Source organism: Mobula hypostoma, chromosome 3, assembly GCF_963921235.1.
Source record: "Mobula hypostoma chromosome 3, sMobHyp1.1, whole genome shotgun sequence".
NCBI classification, from domain to species: domain Eukaryota; kingdom Metazoa; phylum Chordata; class Chondrichthyes; order Myliobatiformes; family Myliobatidae; genus Mobula; species Mobula hypostoma.
Genome location: NC_086099.1, coordinates 221736037 through 221754168, shown reverse-complemented (window position 1 = coordinate 221754168; position 18132 = coordinate 221736037). Strand labels below are relative to the sequence as shown.

Here is an 18132-nt window from a genome sequence, read left to right as displayed (position 1 = left end):
TGAAAAGATCCAGAGCCAGGACTGAACTAGGGGGGAAACTAACAGAGTTGAGGTATGTAGATATGAGTTCAGTGGGACAGGAACAAGCTGAAACAATGGGTCTACCTGGGCAAGCGAGTTTGTGGATCCTGAGTAGGAGGTGGGGGGTGCAGGAACTATGAAATTGATGACAGTGGATGGGAGATCCCCACAGTCAATGAGCTTGGTGATGGTGTGGGAGAAAATGGTCTGGTGTGCCTTAGTGGGGTCCTGTTCGAGGGGTAAGTAAGAGGAGGTGTCTGACAGTTGATGCTGGACCTCAGCAAGATAGAGGTCAGTATGCCAGACTATTACAGCACCTCCTTTATCTGTGGGTTTGATGGTGAGGTTAGGGTTGGCATGGAGGAAGTGGAGAGCAGAGCATTCAGAAGGAGTGAGGTTGGAATTGGAAAGAGGAGTGTTGAAGTCCCATCAGCAGCTGACAATGAAAAGGTCCAGATCAGGTAGAAGACCAGAAAATGGGTGTCCAGGAAGAGGAGGAGGGTTGAAGACGGGAGAAGGGGTCATCGGTGCGGGGTGAAGAAATAGGCTCGGAGACAGAGGCAGTGGAAGAAGACCTCAGCATCATGGCGTGTGTGGAATTCACTGAGGTGTGGGCGCAGGGGAATAAAGGTGAGGTTCTTACTGAAGACAGAATGTTCTGCCTTAGAGAGGGAACAGTCAGAGGGAATGGTGAAGACCCAGCATGGATGAGAGGAGCTGGGATCGGAGGGGTGAAAGGGGGTTGGTAGGGTCTGAGGGGAAGGGAGATTTGGGGTGCTCAGGACTGGTGGGGTGAGAAGATGGAATCTCTGAGTTCCCAAGAGCTGGTGGTGGGACCTGAGAGAGACGGGATTGCAGAGTGGTGGTGGGGAATGGGGAGACAGTGGATCCGGCAGCAGTGCGTAAAGACACAGCTGGGTGGTCAAGGCCGGAGGTGGAGGTTGCACAATTGGCACTATGGAGGTATCTGAGGTCATTGGAAACCACATTGATGACAGTGAAGTCCAGGTTTTGAGTCTGCTCTGGATCGTTAGAGCCATTGATGACTGGGCCTCTGGGCCTGCCGGTGTTGGAGGCAGTAGGTTCTGTGGTCTGTAGATGGGTGATCTTCCAACCCATTTTAATTCTACTTCCCATTCTGATATGTCTGTCTATAGCCTCCTCCATTGTGATGATGAGGCCACACTTAGGATGGAGGAACAACACCTTATATTCCGTTTGGGTAGCTCCAACTTGATGGCATGAACATTGAGTTCTTGAACTTCTGGTAATGCCCCCCCCCCCCACTTCAGCATTCCCCATCCCCTTTTCCATCTCTCATCTTATCTCCTTGCTCACCCATCGACTCCCTCTGGTGCTCTTCCCTCCATTTCTTTCTTCCAGGGGCTTTTAGCCTCTTCTATCAGACTCCCCCTTCTCCAGCCTGTATCTCGTTCACTAGTCAACTTCCCAGCTCTTTATTCCATCTCTCCACCACCCGCCACAACTCTGGGTTTCCCCTATCACCTTGTGTGTCTCTCTCCTCCCCCACCTTTTAAATGAGCTTTTTTTTTCTCCAGTCCTGCGGAAGGGTCTCAGTCCGAAACGTCAACTGTACTCTTTTCCATGGATGCTGCCTGGCCTGCCGAGTTCCTCCAGCATTTTGTGTGTTGCCTGGATTTCCAGCATCTGCAGATTCTCTCTTGTATGAGAGTGGTAGGGAAGGCTCATTTGTTTTAGACTGGAGGGAAGTTTACAGTGAAATTCCCATTGGTCTATAATAGCATCACTGTTTTTCTCAGATATATTATTAGTTCAGTCAAGGTACAATTTACAGATGTGTAGACAGACAAATGGAGGGATGATGAACTATCAAGACAACAATGAAAGACCACTGAAAATTGGAATTGGTTTATTATTGTCACATGTACCGAGATACAGGGGAAAGCTTGGCTTGCATACTCTTTACACAGATCATGTCATTACACAGAGCATTGAGGAAGAGCAAGGTAAAACAATAACAGAATGCAGAATAAATTATAACGCCACAGAGAGAGTGCAGAGTAGATAGACAAAGTGCAAGATCATAACGAGGTAGATTGTGAGGTCGAGTCGGAAATGCAGGATGGGTACAGGTGAAATTGAAAGCAGTGGTTCGTATGTATGGGGAACAAGGTACAGGAATAAGTGCTGGAGGTGGGTACAATTACAACTTTTAAAAGTTATATGGATAGGAAAGGGTTAGAATGATATGGGCCAAACACAGGTAAGTGAGACTGTCTCAGGTAGGCGACTTTATTATTGATGAGTTGGGCCGAAGGGCCTGTTTCCATGATGTATTACTCTTTGACTCCTTGGCTTTTGATAGAGGGCTGGAGAGTGAGACTAGTTGGATTGCTCTTAAATGGATTGGTATGGACAATGCACTGAATGCCCCTTGAGTGATTTGTCAAAAAAAACAACCAATATCCTCTTTGTGATCAATTCATTGTCTTTACCCATGTCCACGTGTGACTGCTGGTTCTGACTGACCTCTACCTTGGTTAGATGCAGCTTTTGGATACCTGCCCATAACTCTCCCTTGACCGTGACTTCAACACTGCTTAGGCCACTGGTTCCCATATCATCACAGAGCTCTCTACTTCAGATCTTCCCTCCACAGCCACACCTCATATACCGTCTAGGTAGTCTCCAGCCCCTTGGTATGAACACAGAATTCTCCAACTTCCAGTAATTCCCTCCCCTCCTTTCCCCTATCCCTATGTCACTCTGCCCCCTCCCCCAGCTGCCTATCACCTCCCTCATGGTCCCACCTCCTTCTACTACCCATTGTGTTTTCCCCTATTCCTTCTTCACCTTTCCTGCCTATCACCTCCCTGTTTCCCCTCCCCCACCCCTTGATCTTTCCCCTTACTGGTTTTTCACCTGGAACCTACAAGCCTTCTCCTTCCCACCCCCCCCACACCTTCTTTATAGGGCCTCTGCCCCTTCCCCCTTCAGTCCTGACGAAGGGTTCCGGCCCGAAACGTTGACCGCCCGACCTGCTGAGTTCCTCCAGCGTGTTGTGAGGACAGCTTCCCATCTGATAGTTCTACTACCCCGCACTTCCCATTTCTATCTCCTACCCACAATCAGTACTGCCCTGGTAGTGTACAGCATCTGCCTGCTCTTGTGAACTGAACTTATTTCTACATAACTCGACTCTACCTTGTCTCCCCTTTTCCAGTCCCATCCTATCTACACCCAAAATTCCCCACCATTTTAACAATTTTCTATTCCTTCACCTACTCATCTTCACCATGGGTGGCTCTCTTCACTTCTATCCCCATCAAGCCTTACCTTCATTATGGGCATCCTTCTTAGAGTTCTGTTCCTTTCCAACCTCGCCCAAGACCCTCCTCCACTTGGTGGAACTTGTGCTTAACCTGGGCAGCTCTTCTTCCTCCCACTTTCTACAAATCAAAGAGCCTTAGTATTGGCTTCATCAAGCAGTCTTTGCTCCAAATGTACCATGGAACTACTCACTCTTTCTCCACTGCATCAAAGGCTACATTGGTGCTGCTGCCTGCATCTATGTGGAACTTGCCAATTTCATCAACTTTGCTGCCAATTCACCCAGCTAGACTAGATTTGAAGATAACATGGATGTCTTCATAATGGGGGACAGGCATGTGGAAGGACTGGACATCCATGGTGAAGATTTGTAGGTGACGGCCAGGGAATTGAAAGCTGTTAAAATGGAGAACATGGGAGGTGTCCTGGGAAGGGGCTGGTAAGGAACAAGGTAGAGTCCGGGTATGAAGAGATAGTGTAGAGTTGTCATAGTTTACAATGGGACATTGGTATGATGCAGAGTTGGACTGAGAAGTGGCAGATGGAGTTCAACCCGAAAAAGTGTGAAGTGATTCACTCTGGAAGGTCAAACTTGAAGGCAGAGTACAAGGTTAATGGCAGCATTCTTAGCAGTGTAGAAGAACAGTGGGATCTTAGGGTCCATTTCCATAGCCCCTCTAAACTGCCACATAAGTCGCTGAGAGTCAAGGAGGCGTATATTGTGTTAGCCTTCACTAGTCAGGGGATTGCATTCAAGGACTGTGAGGTAATATTGCATGTCTATAAAACCCTGTTTACACCACACTCTGGAGTTTTGTGTTCACTCCAGTTGCTTCATTGTAAGGAGGATGCGGAAGCTTGGAGGATGTGGAGGATGTAGAGAGGGCGTGGAGATTTAAAAGGATTCTGCCTGCATTAGAGAGCATCTCTTATGATGATAGGTTAAGGTGATTGGAAGGGTGGGCTTATTTTTTTAAATACACAATGGTGGGTACGTGGAACTCATAACCAGGTGTGTTGATAGAGGTGAAAACATTAGGGACTCTTAGATAGGTGCATAGATAAAAGGAAAATGGAGGGTGGGGAAGAGTAGATTGATCTTGGTGTAGTTTAAGAAGTCTGCACATCATGGATTAAAGGGCCTGTGTATGTGTACAGCTTTATGTGTACATCCATGAAAGATCAAGTGCACAAATAGAAAAATGGTGCAAGTGATGGGGGAGGAAGTTATGCAGTTTCAGTCAGATCCCAGGTGATTGCCCCTTGGAAATTATCTCGGGTAGGTGATATTGGTGTTTTGAGTGGAGGGAAGAGGGAAAGAGCACATTCATTAGGATGATCCCACAAGTTATAAGAATGCCTAAACATTTCCTTAAGGGAAAAGGGTTAGAAACACTAGTTAGCAATGGTTTAACTGTGATGAGCATATTAAGTCTTTGGCAGGACAAGTTTAAAAGGTTGAGGAAGTAATTTCTCTGCAGCCAAGCTCCTGAATTGACTTGGATAACCTCACTCACCACAACTCTGAACTGATTCTATGACCTGTACTTACTTTCAAAAGATTTTCAACTCATTCTTTTGCAGTTTTTCTTTCTTTATACTTTGGTTGTCAGTCTTTGACTGTTTATGCATGGTGTCTTGAAAAATTCTATTGTATGAATGCTTCTAAATGCCTGCAAGTTAATGAATTTCAAGGTAGTATATGGTAACATGTGCTTGGATAATGAAATTACTTTGAACTTTGAAAAGATCAGCTGGTGAGTAATGGAGATCTAGGAAGGGATTGGTTGAGCTGAAGGGTTGGGACTTTGTTTGAACCAGTGGATTTCACGGTTTCTAAATATTTTCCATAGTACACCCACCCTTCACACAGAGGAAGTAACTTCTATTTCCTTTATGTTACCACAGGGACAGTAAAACATACAAAGCCAGTGTCACCATTCAAGGAATACTGGGAGAGCGACCCTTAACATTCATGCTGCAAGGAAGGGGATCAATTGATGAAAGGTTTGAAGCTACATACACTCCGTAAGGTCAGCAGAAACCAATGTACTTGATGGACACCCTATTTCATTAACAAGTATGACACCCTACACTTAGACTCAGAACCACTTGTGTAATGTTTCTTGATTTATTATTAAAGAAAATTTCTTAAATTCACACATACAACCTATAGCCCTTTTTTATATTGTGGGACACAAGAGACTGCAGGTGCTGGAACACAAAATGCTAGAGGAACTCAGTGGGTCTGGCATCATCTGTGGAGGGAAAGGGACAATTGAGGTTTTGGGTCAAGACCCTTCATTTGGACTCAAGAGGTGGAAGATTGCCAGAATAAATAGGTTAATGTGAAAGTGTGGAGTAAGAGTTGGCATGTGAGAGGTGGACGCAAGTGAGGATGGGAAGGAATAATGACAGAGGCTGAGAGTTGATAAGGATTTGACAAATGGCTGATGATATAACCTGACAGGAGAGGAAAATGAACCGTGAAATAAGGGGAAGGAGATGGGGAGGGGAACTGGTGCAAGTGACGGACAGATTTAGAAGGTGAGGAGGGGATTTCTGGGGAAGGTATGTCTTGTACAAAGAGGGGGTACATCTAAATTTGAGGGGGCCAATATCCTTGTGGGCAGGTTTGCTGGAGCTGTTGGAGAGGGGTTAAACTAATTTGACAGGTGGATGGGAACCAAAGTGATAGGGCAGAGGATGGGGCAGTTGGTATACAACTAGGCAATAGATAGGACAAAATAGCAGTCAATAGGATGGGTTTAAGTGTGTCTTTAAACTGAATAGTAGAGGGCGGTGGGTTCAACTATTTAGAAAAGTGAGGATAAAGTAAAAAGGGAAGGAAAATGTAAGAGATATTACAAAAGTCTCCAGAATAGATAAAAAGGCAAAAAGTTTGGAAAGGGCTAAGAATTTAACTTCCAGGAACATGGAAGCAACATTAAGAGTATGCTGAATACAGGTCTGAAGGTATTATATTTGAATGCATGCATTATACAGAATAAAGTAGATGATCTTACAGTGCAGTTAGAAATTGGTAGGTGTGCCATTGTGGGCATCACTGAAAGATCAGTTTTATTTATTGAAATAGAGTGCAGAATAGGTGTTTCTGGCCATTAAAAGCTGCATCACCCAGCAACGCCTCATTTGACCCTAGTCAAATCACAGGACAATTTACAATGACCAATTAACCTACCAACCATTATGTCTTTGGACCGTGGGAGGAAACCCACGCAGTAACAAGGAGAAAGTACAAATTCCTTACAGACAGCAGTGGGAACTGGGAACTTAACATTCAAAGCCACAAAGTCAAAGTATGACAGGCTGGTAAGCAGAGGGGCAGGGTGACTGTTGGTAAAAAAAAAATCAAATCTTTAGAAAGAGGTGACTTCTGTTCAAAATGGCACCTGCAGACAACATTCCTTCGGTTGAGATCTTCTGAATAGATCATGAAACCACATACAGGTTTCCCCTGCTATCCGAAAGTAGAGTGTTCCTATGAAACCGTTCATAAGCCGAAATGGTATAAAGCGAAGAAGCAATTACCATTAATTTATAGGGGAAAATTTTTTAAGCGTTCCCAGACCCAAAAAATAACCTACCAAATAACACAAAACCTAAAGTAACACTAACATATCGTAAAAGCAGGAACCACTTTGCTACCAGCAGAACCAATAGTAACATCGGCAGCTTTCAAGATTCTTTCTCTCTGCATGTAAATAGTACGAGTGGTGGATAAAGGCAAGTTCAACGCACGCACAACGTCTATTTCGTTCACGATCGAAACGCTTAATTACACCCAGTTTTAACCTTACGAGCTCTCTTGGGCTTTTCTGATACCTTAGGACACATCCCGCTAACGAATGCACAAAATAAATCCAAGATAAAGCACAGATGCTCAGACACAATTCAAAGCTATGGCGGCGCCACTCTTCCTGCTTGGGGTGCACACTGCCTCCCAAACTGCTCGCTGCAAAACAAATGCTGAATGCTGTTCTTGCTTTTCACCTTTTTTGTACAAGCAAAAATCCTCTTTGGATTTCTTTCGGTTAGTGAAAAACAGGTAGGAATGTAAACAACAGGAATTCTGCAGATGCTGGAAATTCAAGCAACACACTTCAAGGTTGCTGGTGAACACAGCAGGCCAGGCAGCATCTCTAGGAAGAGGTACAGTCGACATTTCAGGCTGAGACCCTTCGTCAGGACTAACTGAAGGAAGAGTGAGTAAGGGATTTGAAAGTGGGAGGGGGAGATCCAAAATGATAGAAGACAGGAGGGGGAGGGATGGAGCCAAGAGCTGGACAGGTGATTGGCAAAGGGGATATGAGAGGATCATGGGACAGGAGGTCCGGGAAGAAGGAAAGTGTGGGGGGGGAAGAGAACCCAGAGGATGGGCAAGGGGTATAGTCAGAGGAACAGAGGGAGAAAAAGGAGAGAGAGAGAGAAAGCATGTGTGTATAAAAATAAATAAGATGGGGTATGAGGGGCATTAGCAGAAGTCAATGTTCATGCTATCAGGTTGGAGGCTACCCAGACGGAATATAAGGTGTTGTTCCTCCAACCTGAGTGTGGCTTCATCTTTACAGTAGGAGGCCATGGATAGACATGTCAGAATGGGAATGGGATGTGGAATTAAAATGTGTGGCCATTGGGAGATCCTGCTTTCTCTGGCGGACAGAGCATAGGTGTTCAGCAAAGCGGTCTCCCAGTCTGCCTCAGGTCTCGCCAATGTATAGGCGGCCACATCGGGAGCACCGGACGCAGTATATCACCCCAGCCGACTCAGTTGAAGGAAGGCAAATGCAATGTTAGCTCTTAGAAAGGACTAAAATATGAAAGCAAGGATGGAATGCTAAGGCAATGGTGAAATATTTAGCAGTTATGGCACTCTTTTCCCCCCCCCCCAAAAGTCTTGCCATTGAGGGTCCAGAGGTTCAAGAGAATGATGCCAGCAAGACTGTTGAAGGGTCTTGGCCTGTAATATCCATTGAACTCTTTTCCACAGATGCTGCCTGGCCTGCCTAGTTCCTCCAGTATTTTGTGTTACTTGGATATCCAGCATCAGCAGATTTTTCTCATTTGAGAAACGGAGGATGTCCCTTTTGAGCAGATGAGCTGGTAATTTCTTTAGTCAGAGGGTGGTGAATCTGGAATTCATTGCTATAGATGGCTGCAGAGGCCAAATCATCAGGTATATTTAAATTAGAGGTCAATAGGTTCTGACTCAGTGGATATCAAAGGTTTCAGGGAGAAGGCAGGAGAATGGGGTTGAGTACAAAACACCCTGGTTTCCTTGGCTGCACAAGACTAGGGAAGACACTAAAGTCCCACCAAACTCATGAGATTGAGACAGCTCATCCCAAACGAATTTGTGTGGATGCAGTGTATTTTGTAATCCTGTTGCAAAATAGAACAAAATAACTGACAATTCCTTTAATTGTATGTAGTGTATTATGATTCTTAAAGGGTTAAGGAACAAAAAGCAAAAGGCCAATTTTAATTGAACAGTCAAATGTACACAAATTAGTGCTCATCTTGAACTTCTGCCACACCCACTGGACCCTTGGTCAGCGTGAACACCCACGCCACCTTCTGAACATCATTCGTAATCCATCTCGAACAGCTCTCCCACCAGATCATATGCTAGTTCTCCCCAATCTCTCTTCATCTGCCCCTGAACAAAAACCCAAGACCAACCCATTTCCTCACCAAGAAAACCTCCTAATTGGATGGTACACATCGCCCATCATCCCTCATCTTCAATAAACTAAACAGCCTGAAAGCAGAAGAGAGCTGCTAATGAAATATCTACAGCATAATAAAGATGTGAACCAGGGCATTACAAGTAAAATAAGTAAGACAGCTTAAGTACAGTGAATATTTATTTGGACAGGTGTACAAGACCACTTGTGGATGAAAAAACATGTTGCTGATTACACGTCTGAGCAATTAGTAAGAGGCTTTGGAACAAGATTATAGCCTTTCCCATCACATATCAATTAGATAACTGTACCCATCAGCAGAGAACACAGGTAGAGTAGCATGCATCTCCCAGGGCTGCCACTTGCACCACACATGGGAGTTCACGACTCCCAATCCTTATACACTGGACCAACAAGGTACAGGTGGTTTACCAGTTAAAACAATACGTGAGAGGACCATTTAGATGCTTTCTGGCCTACAGGAAAAAAAATTCCCCAATAACTGCACCCCTTTGACTTTGGGTGCCCACGATCTCCAGGTTTGAGCTCCGTGACATCCAAGTCCTTTTCCATGTTCCTGGCTTCCAAAAATCCTTGTCACCCCCTCTTCCAGAGGGACTGAGGATCAGTTGAATACTAAAATCACCACTTCTGCTTCACAACTGACTCAACAGAATTCCAGCTGGCACACCTATAAATGAGGAAAAAACATCAGTATCCAGACAACTCATTCACATTCAAAATAAACACATTAACTCTGCACAGACTCCCATTGGAAGATCACTTGTTTGATTCACCAGCTTCCACCAAATTGCTAAAACATTCCCCAAACTGCCCAGATGCAACTTCCAGAATCCTTCAGCTCACATGAACCACACACTTGCCTCTGCAGTCTCCATTACTCAGGCAATCCACAAGTAGCTGAGCACCAGATCAAATTTTGCCAACAGTCATGCTTGATGTTTAAAGCTCAGACTGCTTTTCCAAATATCCAGTCTCTGCCTGATGAAAGGCAGCAATGCCAATACTGTAGAGGCATAATTGCAATCTTGACATAAGGCAGATTTCTAGGATGAAATGGATGGTTGTACTTGGAAAGGCCCCATGTCACGTCACATTCCAGTCAGGTAAAGAACGGTTGCAGATTGGTTTGAATGTACAGAGCTTCCTAACCCAGATCTGTGGTTAACAGAGATGGGTCTCAAATGCCCCATTGGTTAATCTTGCAGATGGTGTAGGAAGCAGCAAGGCCACCCAGACCTTCCCTGCTGGCACTAACACACTGCGTTGAGGTATATCCTCAGGCAACCCACTGGCTCAATCAGAATGCCCAAGACCCCAGATGCTCCAACCAGAGAATACCCACCAAAACAGATCAGCAAACCCTAATCATTAAGGAGCATGCTGATCCACACCACCAACCACCCACTTCCCATCACCTAATGGGCATACAAGGTATCTCATGTACTTACACATGTTTTTTTATTAATGTATCACATCCAGAGTAACAATTTTGTTCTCTACGCTTGTGCACTAAAATATTAAACAATCTCAAATCTTAACGATGGAAAATTTCCAAAGACATTAGATTCTCTACAGCTGTGGACGATGATTCTTCAGCCACAACCAAAATTAGCGGTCTTTTAAGAGACTGTTGGATAGGTATATGGAGCTTGGGAAAATAGAAGGCTATGGGTAAGCCTAGTAATTTCTAAGGTAGGGACATGTTTGGCACAACTTTGTGGGTCGAAGGGCCTGTATTGTGCTGTAGGTTTTCTATGTTTCTATTCATCACAAATCTGTGCCAAATACACACCTGTTGTGATATCCCAGACAGCTTCATGTCCAAAGTTAACCATCCCCGGTGAAAGGCCACATCTTCTGACAGTTCTGCAGCAGAAAACTGGTTAGATTCAAAACAACAAACAAGTCATCTCAAAACACAAAATCATTGAAATGTTTGGGTTTTCTATAACCCTGTTCTATATGAAAGACAAGGTCTCAAACAAACCCCATTAATCTAGCAGGTATTGAAGGAAGGGACAAGGTCACAGACAAACCCGCCCTGCTGGCATTTAAATACTGCACCAAGGCAAATAATGAGATTGAAATGTTGCTGATTTCAGTTAAGTTGTATACATTGATGAGTGGGCCCTGAAGAGCAGACCCAGGTACAGGCCACTGTACTATAGGCACAACAATTGGAGTGCATAACCAACTAGCCCAAGCTGTAGATCAGCAGGGATGCATTCACTAGACTTTTAACACCAAGCCACAAGTTATAACAAGTATGATATGACTACAATCAATCCTGTTCAAGTTCAGATGCAACCTAAAACCAACACAATTCCCCCTTACAGAACTTAACCAACTTCCTCCAGCAGCTTTAGCCATTCAGTCCAAGGCTTGTCCTGTACCTCAGTGGTCCCCAACCTCCGGGCCGCGAAGCATGCAGGGGTGCAGCAGGAGCTGGAACACATCCAGCACATCTTTAAGAACAAAGCTGAAATAAACAATTAACACACAAAGTTGCTGGCAAACATTAGTAACTCTTCCTTCAGTTAGTCCTGACGAAGGGTCTCAGCCTGAAATGTCGACTGTACCCTCTTCCTAGAGATGCCGCCTGGCCTGCTGCATTCACCAGCAACTTTGATGTGTGTTGCTTGAATTTCCAGCATCTGCAGAATTCCTCTTCTTTGCAAAATAAACAATTGTTTATTTCGGCTTTTTTCTTAAAGATGAGCTGGGTGCGTTCCAGCTCCCACTGCACCCCTGTATGCTTCGCGGCCCAGAGGTTGGGGTCCAGTGCCGTATGGGAATACTGCAACAAACACTGGCTTCAATCTTTGACCAAGACAGCTACAATAATACTCCAACCGGTAAACTGAAACAAATCAAAATAGAAATGAATCCCTCAGGGACAAATGCACATGTGCGTAGAGAACTAGACTGCAGAAAAGTTTTCATTTTCAGTAAAACAAGCAGTTTCTCCCAAAGTGCAGTGATTTGAGACGAGAGTATCTTAATACAAAACCAACTGTAGATGAACAAATAGGTTGCCAATTTACAAATTTCCCATGTCTGAACAATTAGTAAATGACTTCAGAACAAGGTTACAGCCAGTTCAATTAAACAACTGTGCCCATCAGCAGGGAACACCTCCTGGGACTTCAGATCTGCAAGGCTGAAAAAGGGCTGCTACTTGCACCACAGCTGGCCTTGCAGAACAAGTTTGAAAATGTCTGCCAGGGATTCTCAGTGTCCCCCAATATGACAACTGCATTTCACTAACAAGGGCCATTGGATAAACCAGCATGGAATGCCCATGATGGGCCAATAAATAGATGTTTGATTGGTCAACAGAAATGATCACTGACATACCATGAACATTTTTTTGCAGCTGTACAGTGCAATACAAAAATAAATGACAAAAGTGCAAAAGCAATAGTGAGGCATCTTTATTGATGATGTAATAGAGGGCACATTCTGGACACTGAGTTAGATGCAATGGACCAATGGTTTCAAATCCAAGAAAACCACATCCACTACTTGTACACAGCTCTGCATTCCAACCCCTGGGCATTTGTCAAACTAGACAAATTCCTGATCAAAGGATGCCAAGACACCAAGCAGAACTGCAGGCTCAACACTAGGCAGATTTCCAGAATTAAATGTGGTTGCAATAGGAAATTAATCTGGTGCCCATGTTGCCACTTACCAAGACTAGCAGGAATGTAGAGCCTCCCAACCCATATCTATGGTTAACAGAAGCTGGTTAATCTTCAGGTGTTAGAAGCAGCAAGGTCACACTCCACCAGGCCACAATGTCCACAGATGGAAAACTCTGCCCCTATCAGAATGCCTAACAGCCTAGGTTCCAGTCAAACACCCACACTACTGAGCAACAAATCCTATTTGCCATTTAATGTGGAAGAATTGCCAGTCATCTTGAGCTTCTCTGCTCTAGAACTGAAGGAGGAAGACTGATCAAGCACAAGAGATTTATTCAGCCACAATCAGAATAAAGCCAATTATATGCAATTAAACACCATCAAATACATGCCTGTTGTGGTATCCCAAACAGCTTAGTCTCCAAAGTTAACAGTCTCCAGTGGAAAGGCACAACTTGTGCTGACAGCTCTGCAACAGAAAACTGGTTTAAGATTCAAATTGCCAAACAGGCTCAAGCACAAATGTCTGAGTTTTCATATAACCTAGTTCTACATAGAAAAAGGTCTCAGACAAACCCCATTAATCTAGCAGGTATTGGAGGAAGGGACACGGTCACAGGCAGACCTGTCCTGCTGGCCATTTAAATACTGCATCAAGACTTAAATCATACTTATACACTTGACAAGATTTGTCCCAGTAACTCACGAGCACTTGAATAACTAAGCCATGAAGTCTATGCTATAACTATGTTCTATGGATTAAGCAAAATGAAGTGGAATTGGTCTAGATAAAAACGCAAACAACAGGAATTCTGCAGATGCTGGAAATTCAAGCAACACACATCAAAGTTGCTGGTGAACGCAGCAGGCCAAGCAGCATCTGTAGGAAGAGGAGCAGTCGACGTTTCAGGCCGAGACCCTTCGTCAGGACTAATTGAAGGAAGAGTAATCCCTTACTCACTCTTCCTTCAGTTAGTCCTGACGAAGGGTCTCAGCCTGAAACGTCGACTGCACCTCTTCCTACAGATGCTGCTTGGCCTGCTGCGTTCACCAGCAACTTTGATGTGTGTTGCTTGGTCTAGATAAAGTCAGCAAGAAGCATGTGGGTTGAGGGACTTCTTTTAAAGCTTCATGGTGGACACCATTGACCAGTCTGGTTTCACACTTACTGTTTTGCCCCATTCCGGACTGGCTTTGCAGCTTAAAATTTTTCTGAGTTCTGATAACCTTACATCTGGAACTTTAACCCTTTTATAGAATGTTCCCAGGCTTTATTTCAAACCACCACTTAATGTATTAAAGTGCAAAACTCTCAATTTTGCAAATTCCCTGGTCCAGTTAGAGCCTGAAGTTTCAAAAAACAGTATGAAAGAACCAGTTAGCCAAATGTCACAGGAAACCAAGGAAACTAGTAATCTCATTTCCTAAAGCGCTGAATATACTGAAGTTACTTTAAGGAAATACTTACCATCTTGGTCAAATAACGTTATCACCTTGGCACCCAAACATACTCTGCAGTCTTCCACCAGCAATACACATGCACTTTAATGATCTCCATGTCGCTTGCTGCTGAAAGATCAAATTGCAAAGTCACAACCCGAACAGGTAAGGCGGCAAGTACAGCAGCATTTCAGTAGTGATGTACAGGGCTCTCCAACCTGGATCTGACGTTGACAGAAAAAGGTCGAATATGCCCCACTGGTTAATTTTGCAATGCTGTAGGATGGAGGAAGGCCACAGTCAGGCCTACCCTGCTGATACTGAAACACTGCAGCGGGCAGAAGCGCCCACACGCCGTCAGAGCAGCGATGTCATTCGGGATCACTCCCGCACAAAAACGGAGGGACAAGTCTTAAACATAATACATTTGCCGGCGCTACGCCGGTCACCCCTTCAGCGGGCTCCTGCTCCCGCAGAGCGGCGGGCCCAATCAGAGACCGCCTGTTCCCGAGTCCGCACGCGGGCAGGGCGGCGGGCCCAATGAGCGGGCTCCTCTGCCCGAGTCCGCACGCGGGCTGAGCGGAGCACCCAATGAGCGGGCTCCTGCGCCCGAGTGCGCACGCGGGTAGACCGGCGGGCCCAATCAGGGGGCCTCCTGCTCTCGAGTCCGCACGCGGGCAGAGCGGAGCACCCAATCAGGGGGCCTCTTACTCCCTAGTCTGTACGCGACAGAGAGGCGGACCCAATCGGAGAGCCTCCACCCGTTCCCACACAGACCGGACACCTAAATCCAACTGCTTCCTATAACTGGTCCTTCCCCATAGTAGCGCGACCCACTCATTGTTGTTTCCCATCAAACAGAAGTGAGCCCCACAATCATCTTTCGCACGGTTGCTGAGCACAGAGACCCGGCACAGCACATTGAAACCCACTCCCACAATACGACCTACCCGCTCCAGCTCGCAACACAAAATGGCCGGCGAATTGCGAACGCCGCCTTTTATATACGACTGCGTGTCACGTGAAACTCATCGACCAATGGGAGGCTCCGGCGCTCTGGAGAAAGGGCGGGATGGTTTCCAGTGGGAGCTCGGCAGGTGAGTTAGCACACCACCGGGTTCAGGAACAGTTATCACTCAACAAGCACCAAGTTCCCGAACCAGCATGGATAACTTCACTCACACCAATGCCAAGCTGACTCCACAACCCACACACTCACTTTCAAGGATTACTACTTTTTCATGATTTGACCTAACTTGCACATTGTTTGTTGGTCTATCAAAATTTCCATTCATAAATTCTTTTTCCTGTAAGTCTGAGGGGTGACCTGATAGAAGTATGCAAGACCATGAGAGAAAGCACATCATATTTTTCCCAGGGATGAGATGCTGAAAACAAGATGGCATAGATTTAAGATCAGAGTCAAGAGATTTTAAAGGGCATCATCGGGGCAGTTTCTTTACACAAAAGATGGTGCACATTTGGTAAAAGCTCAGTCTCCGAATCATACCAACATACTACATGCCATGAAATTAGTTGTTTTGTGGCAGCAGTACCGTGCAAGACATGAAACATTACTACGAGTTACAATAAGAAATTTGCATGATCTGTTGGGCATTTCCTACAGTTCAGCATTTCGCGTGCACATTTGTTTGTAATTTGGACCTTTCTTTACCTGCCCTCAATAACGTAGCAATCAGATAGCTTTATCAATAGCTTATAGCCATTACTGTAACACTATCATACATGTTCCCTTTAGCCACTCCACTTCTCACCCATCTTCTCAGCTTCTGCTCCCTGTTTCAACTCAGCCTCTTCAGTCTGAATCGTTTGCTCTGTTTCTCTTTTCAATAATTGCTGGCTGACCAGCTGATTGTTCACAATGTTTGCTGTACTATATACCAGGGTCCTAGCATTGATTTTCGGTCTGCTGTTCGTCGTAACTTATGGGACAAATCACCAGTTGCATCCACCATTTCAGCAAGATTTGGCTTTCATTTTGGCTTTAGAAATTGGCTTTAGAAATCGTGGATACATTGGTAATCATTTTCCAATGTTCTATAGATTCAGGATCAGTTCCTGTGGATTGGAGGGTGGCTAATGTTGTCCCTCTCTTCAAGAAGGGAGGAAGAGAGAAAACAGGGAATTATAGACCGGTTAGCCTGACGTCGGTGGTGGGAAAGATGCTGGAGTCAATTATAAAAGATGAAATTACGACACATCTGGTTAGCAGTAACAGGATCGGTCTGAGTCAGCATGGATTTACGAAGGGGAAATCGTGCTTGACTAATCATTTGGAATTTTTTAAGGATGTAACTATGAAAATGGACAAGGGAGAGCCAGTGGATGTAGTGTACCTGGACTTTCAGAAAGCTTTTGATAAAGTTCCACATAGGAGATTAGTGGGCAAAATTAGGGCACATGGTATTGGGGGCAGAGTACTGACTGGATTGAAAATAGGCTGGTTGACAGAAAACAAAGAGTAGCGATTAACGGGTCCCTTTCGGAATGGCAGGCGGTGACCAGTGGGGTACCGCAGGGTTCAGTGCTGGGACCGCAGCTGTTTACAATATATATTAATAATTTAGATGAGGAAATTAAAAGTAACATTAGCAAATTTGCCAATGACACAAAGCTGGGTGGCAATGTGAAATGTGAGGAGGATGTTATGAGAATGCAGGGTGACTTGGACAGGCTGGGTGAGTGGGCAGATGCATGGCAGATGCAGTTTAATGTGGATAAATGTGAGGTTATTCACTTTGGTGGTAAGAACAAGAAGGCAGATTATTATCTAAATGGAGTCAAGTTGGAAAAGGGGAAGCACAACGAGATCTAGGTGTTCTTGTACATCAGTCACTGAAAGCAAGCATGCAAGTACAGCAGGCAGTGAAGAAAGCTAATGGCATGCTGGTCTTCATAACAAGGGGAATTGAGTATAAGAGCAAAGAGGTCCTTCTGCAGCTGTACAGGGCCCTGATGAGACCACACCTGGAGTACTGTGTGCAGTTTTGGTCTCCAAATTTGAGGAAGAACATGCTTGCTATTGAGGGAGTGCAGTGTAGGTTCACAAGGTTAATTGCTGGGATAGCAGGGCTGTCATATATTGAAAGATTGGAGCAACTGGGCTTGTATATTCTGGAATTTAGAAGGAGGCTGAGAGGGGATCTGATTGAAACATATAAGATTATTAAGGGATTGGACACGCTGGAGGCAGGAAGCATGTTCCTGCTGATGGGTGAGTCCAGAACCAGAGGCCACAGTTTAAGAATATGGGGTAGGCCATTTAGAACGGAGTTGAGGAAAAACTTTTTCACCCAGAGAGTGGTAGATACAGGTGTCCCCCCGCTTTTCGAATGTTCACTTTATGAAACCTCACTGTTACGAAAGACCTACATTAGTACCCTGTTTTCGCTTTCAGAAGGCGTTTTCACTGTTACGAAGAAAGGCAGCGCACGATAGAAAATCAGCGCGTGAAAAAATCGGCGCGCGATAAAAGGCAGCGTCCGCCCCGAGCAGCCACTCTCCCCCGGATTTGGAACGGCATTGCTTAAACACGTTGCATTGAGTAGCCATTAGCAAGATGAGTTCTAAGGTGTCGGAAAAGCCTGAAAGAGTAAGGGTGTTGCACTTAGCATAAAACTAGACATAATTAAGCGTTTCCATCGTGGTGAACGAAGCAAGGACAAAGTGAGTTTGGCTTGTGGAAGCTGACGAAGATGATGTTGAAGTGGTTTTGGCATCCCATGACCAAGAACTGATAGATGAAGAGCTGATGCAATTGGAAGAAGAAAGGATGACAATCGAAACTGAATGCAGTAGCGAACTGAGCGTGAAGCAACTGCGTGAGATTTTCGCTGCAATGATAAAGTACGACTTTAATTTTGAAAGGGTACGTCGGTTTAGGAGATATTTGCAGGATGGTTTGAGTCCTTACAAAGAACTGCATGATAGAAAAATGCGCGAGGCTCAGCAGTCAAGCA

At 45.0% G+C, this 18132-nt stretch overlaps 1 protein-coding gene and 1 long non-coding RNA gene across 2 annotated transcripts in view; one reads left to right on the top strand and one right to left on the bottom strand.

Moving 5' to 3' along the window:
- The window catches only part of dlec1 (DLEC1 cilia and flagella associated protein), a 202899-nt gene extending 197470 nt beyond the window's left edge, over positions 1-5429 (top strand). Inside the window, exon 41 of the mRNA XM_063042432.1 lies at positions 5242-5429. Within this exon, the coding sequence (XP_062898502.1) occupies positions 5242-5365 (124 nt within the window). The 3' untranslated portion in view covers positions 5366-5429. The remainder of the gene's footprint in view (positions 1-5241) is intronic.
- Positions 5430-9203: 3774 nt separating this feature from the next.
- On the bottom strand, positions 9204-10936 carry LOC134343673 (uncharacterized). The gene is made up of 2 exons (XR_010017315.1): positions 10858-10936; positions 9204-9732 (listed from the first exon to the last, which is right to left on the bottom strand). It is a non-coding gene; the product is annotated as an uncharacterized LOC134343673 (long non-coding RNA).
- Between the last annotated feature and the right edge of the window lie 7196 nt (positions 10937-18132).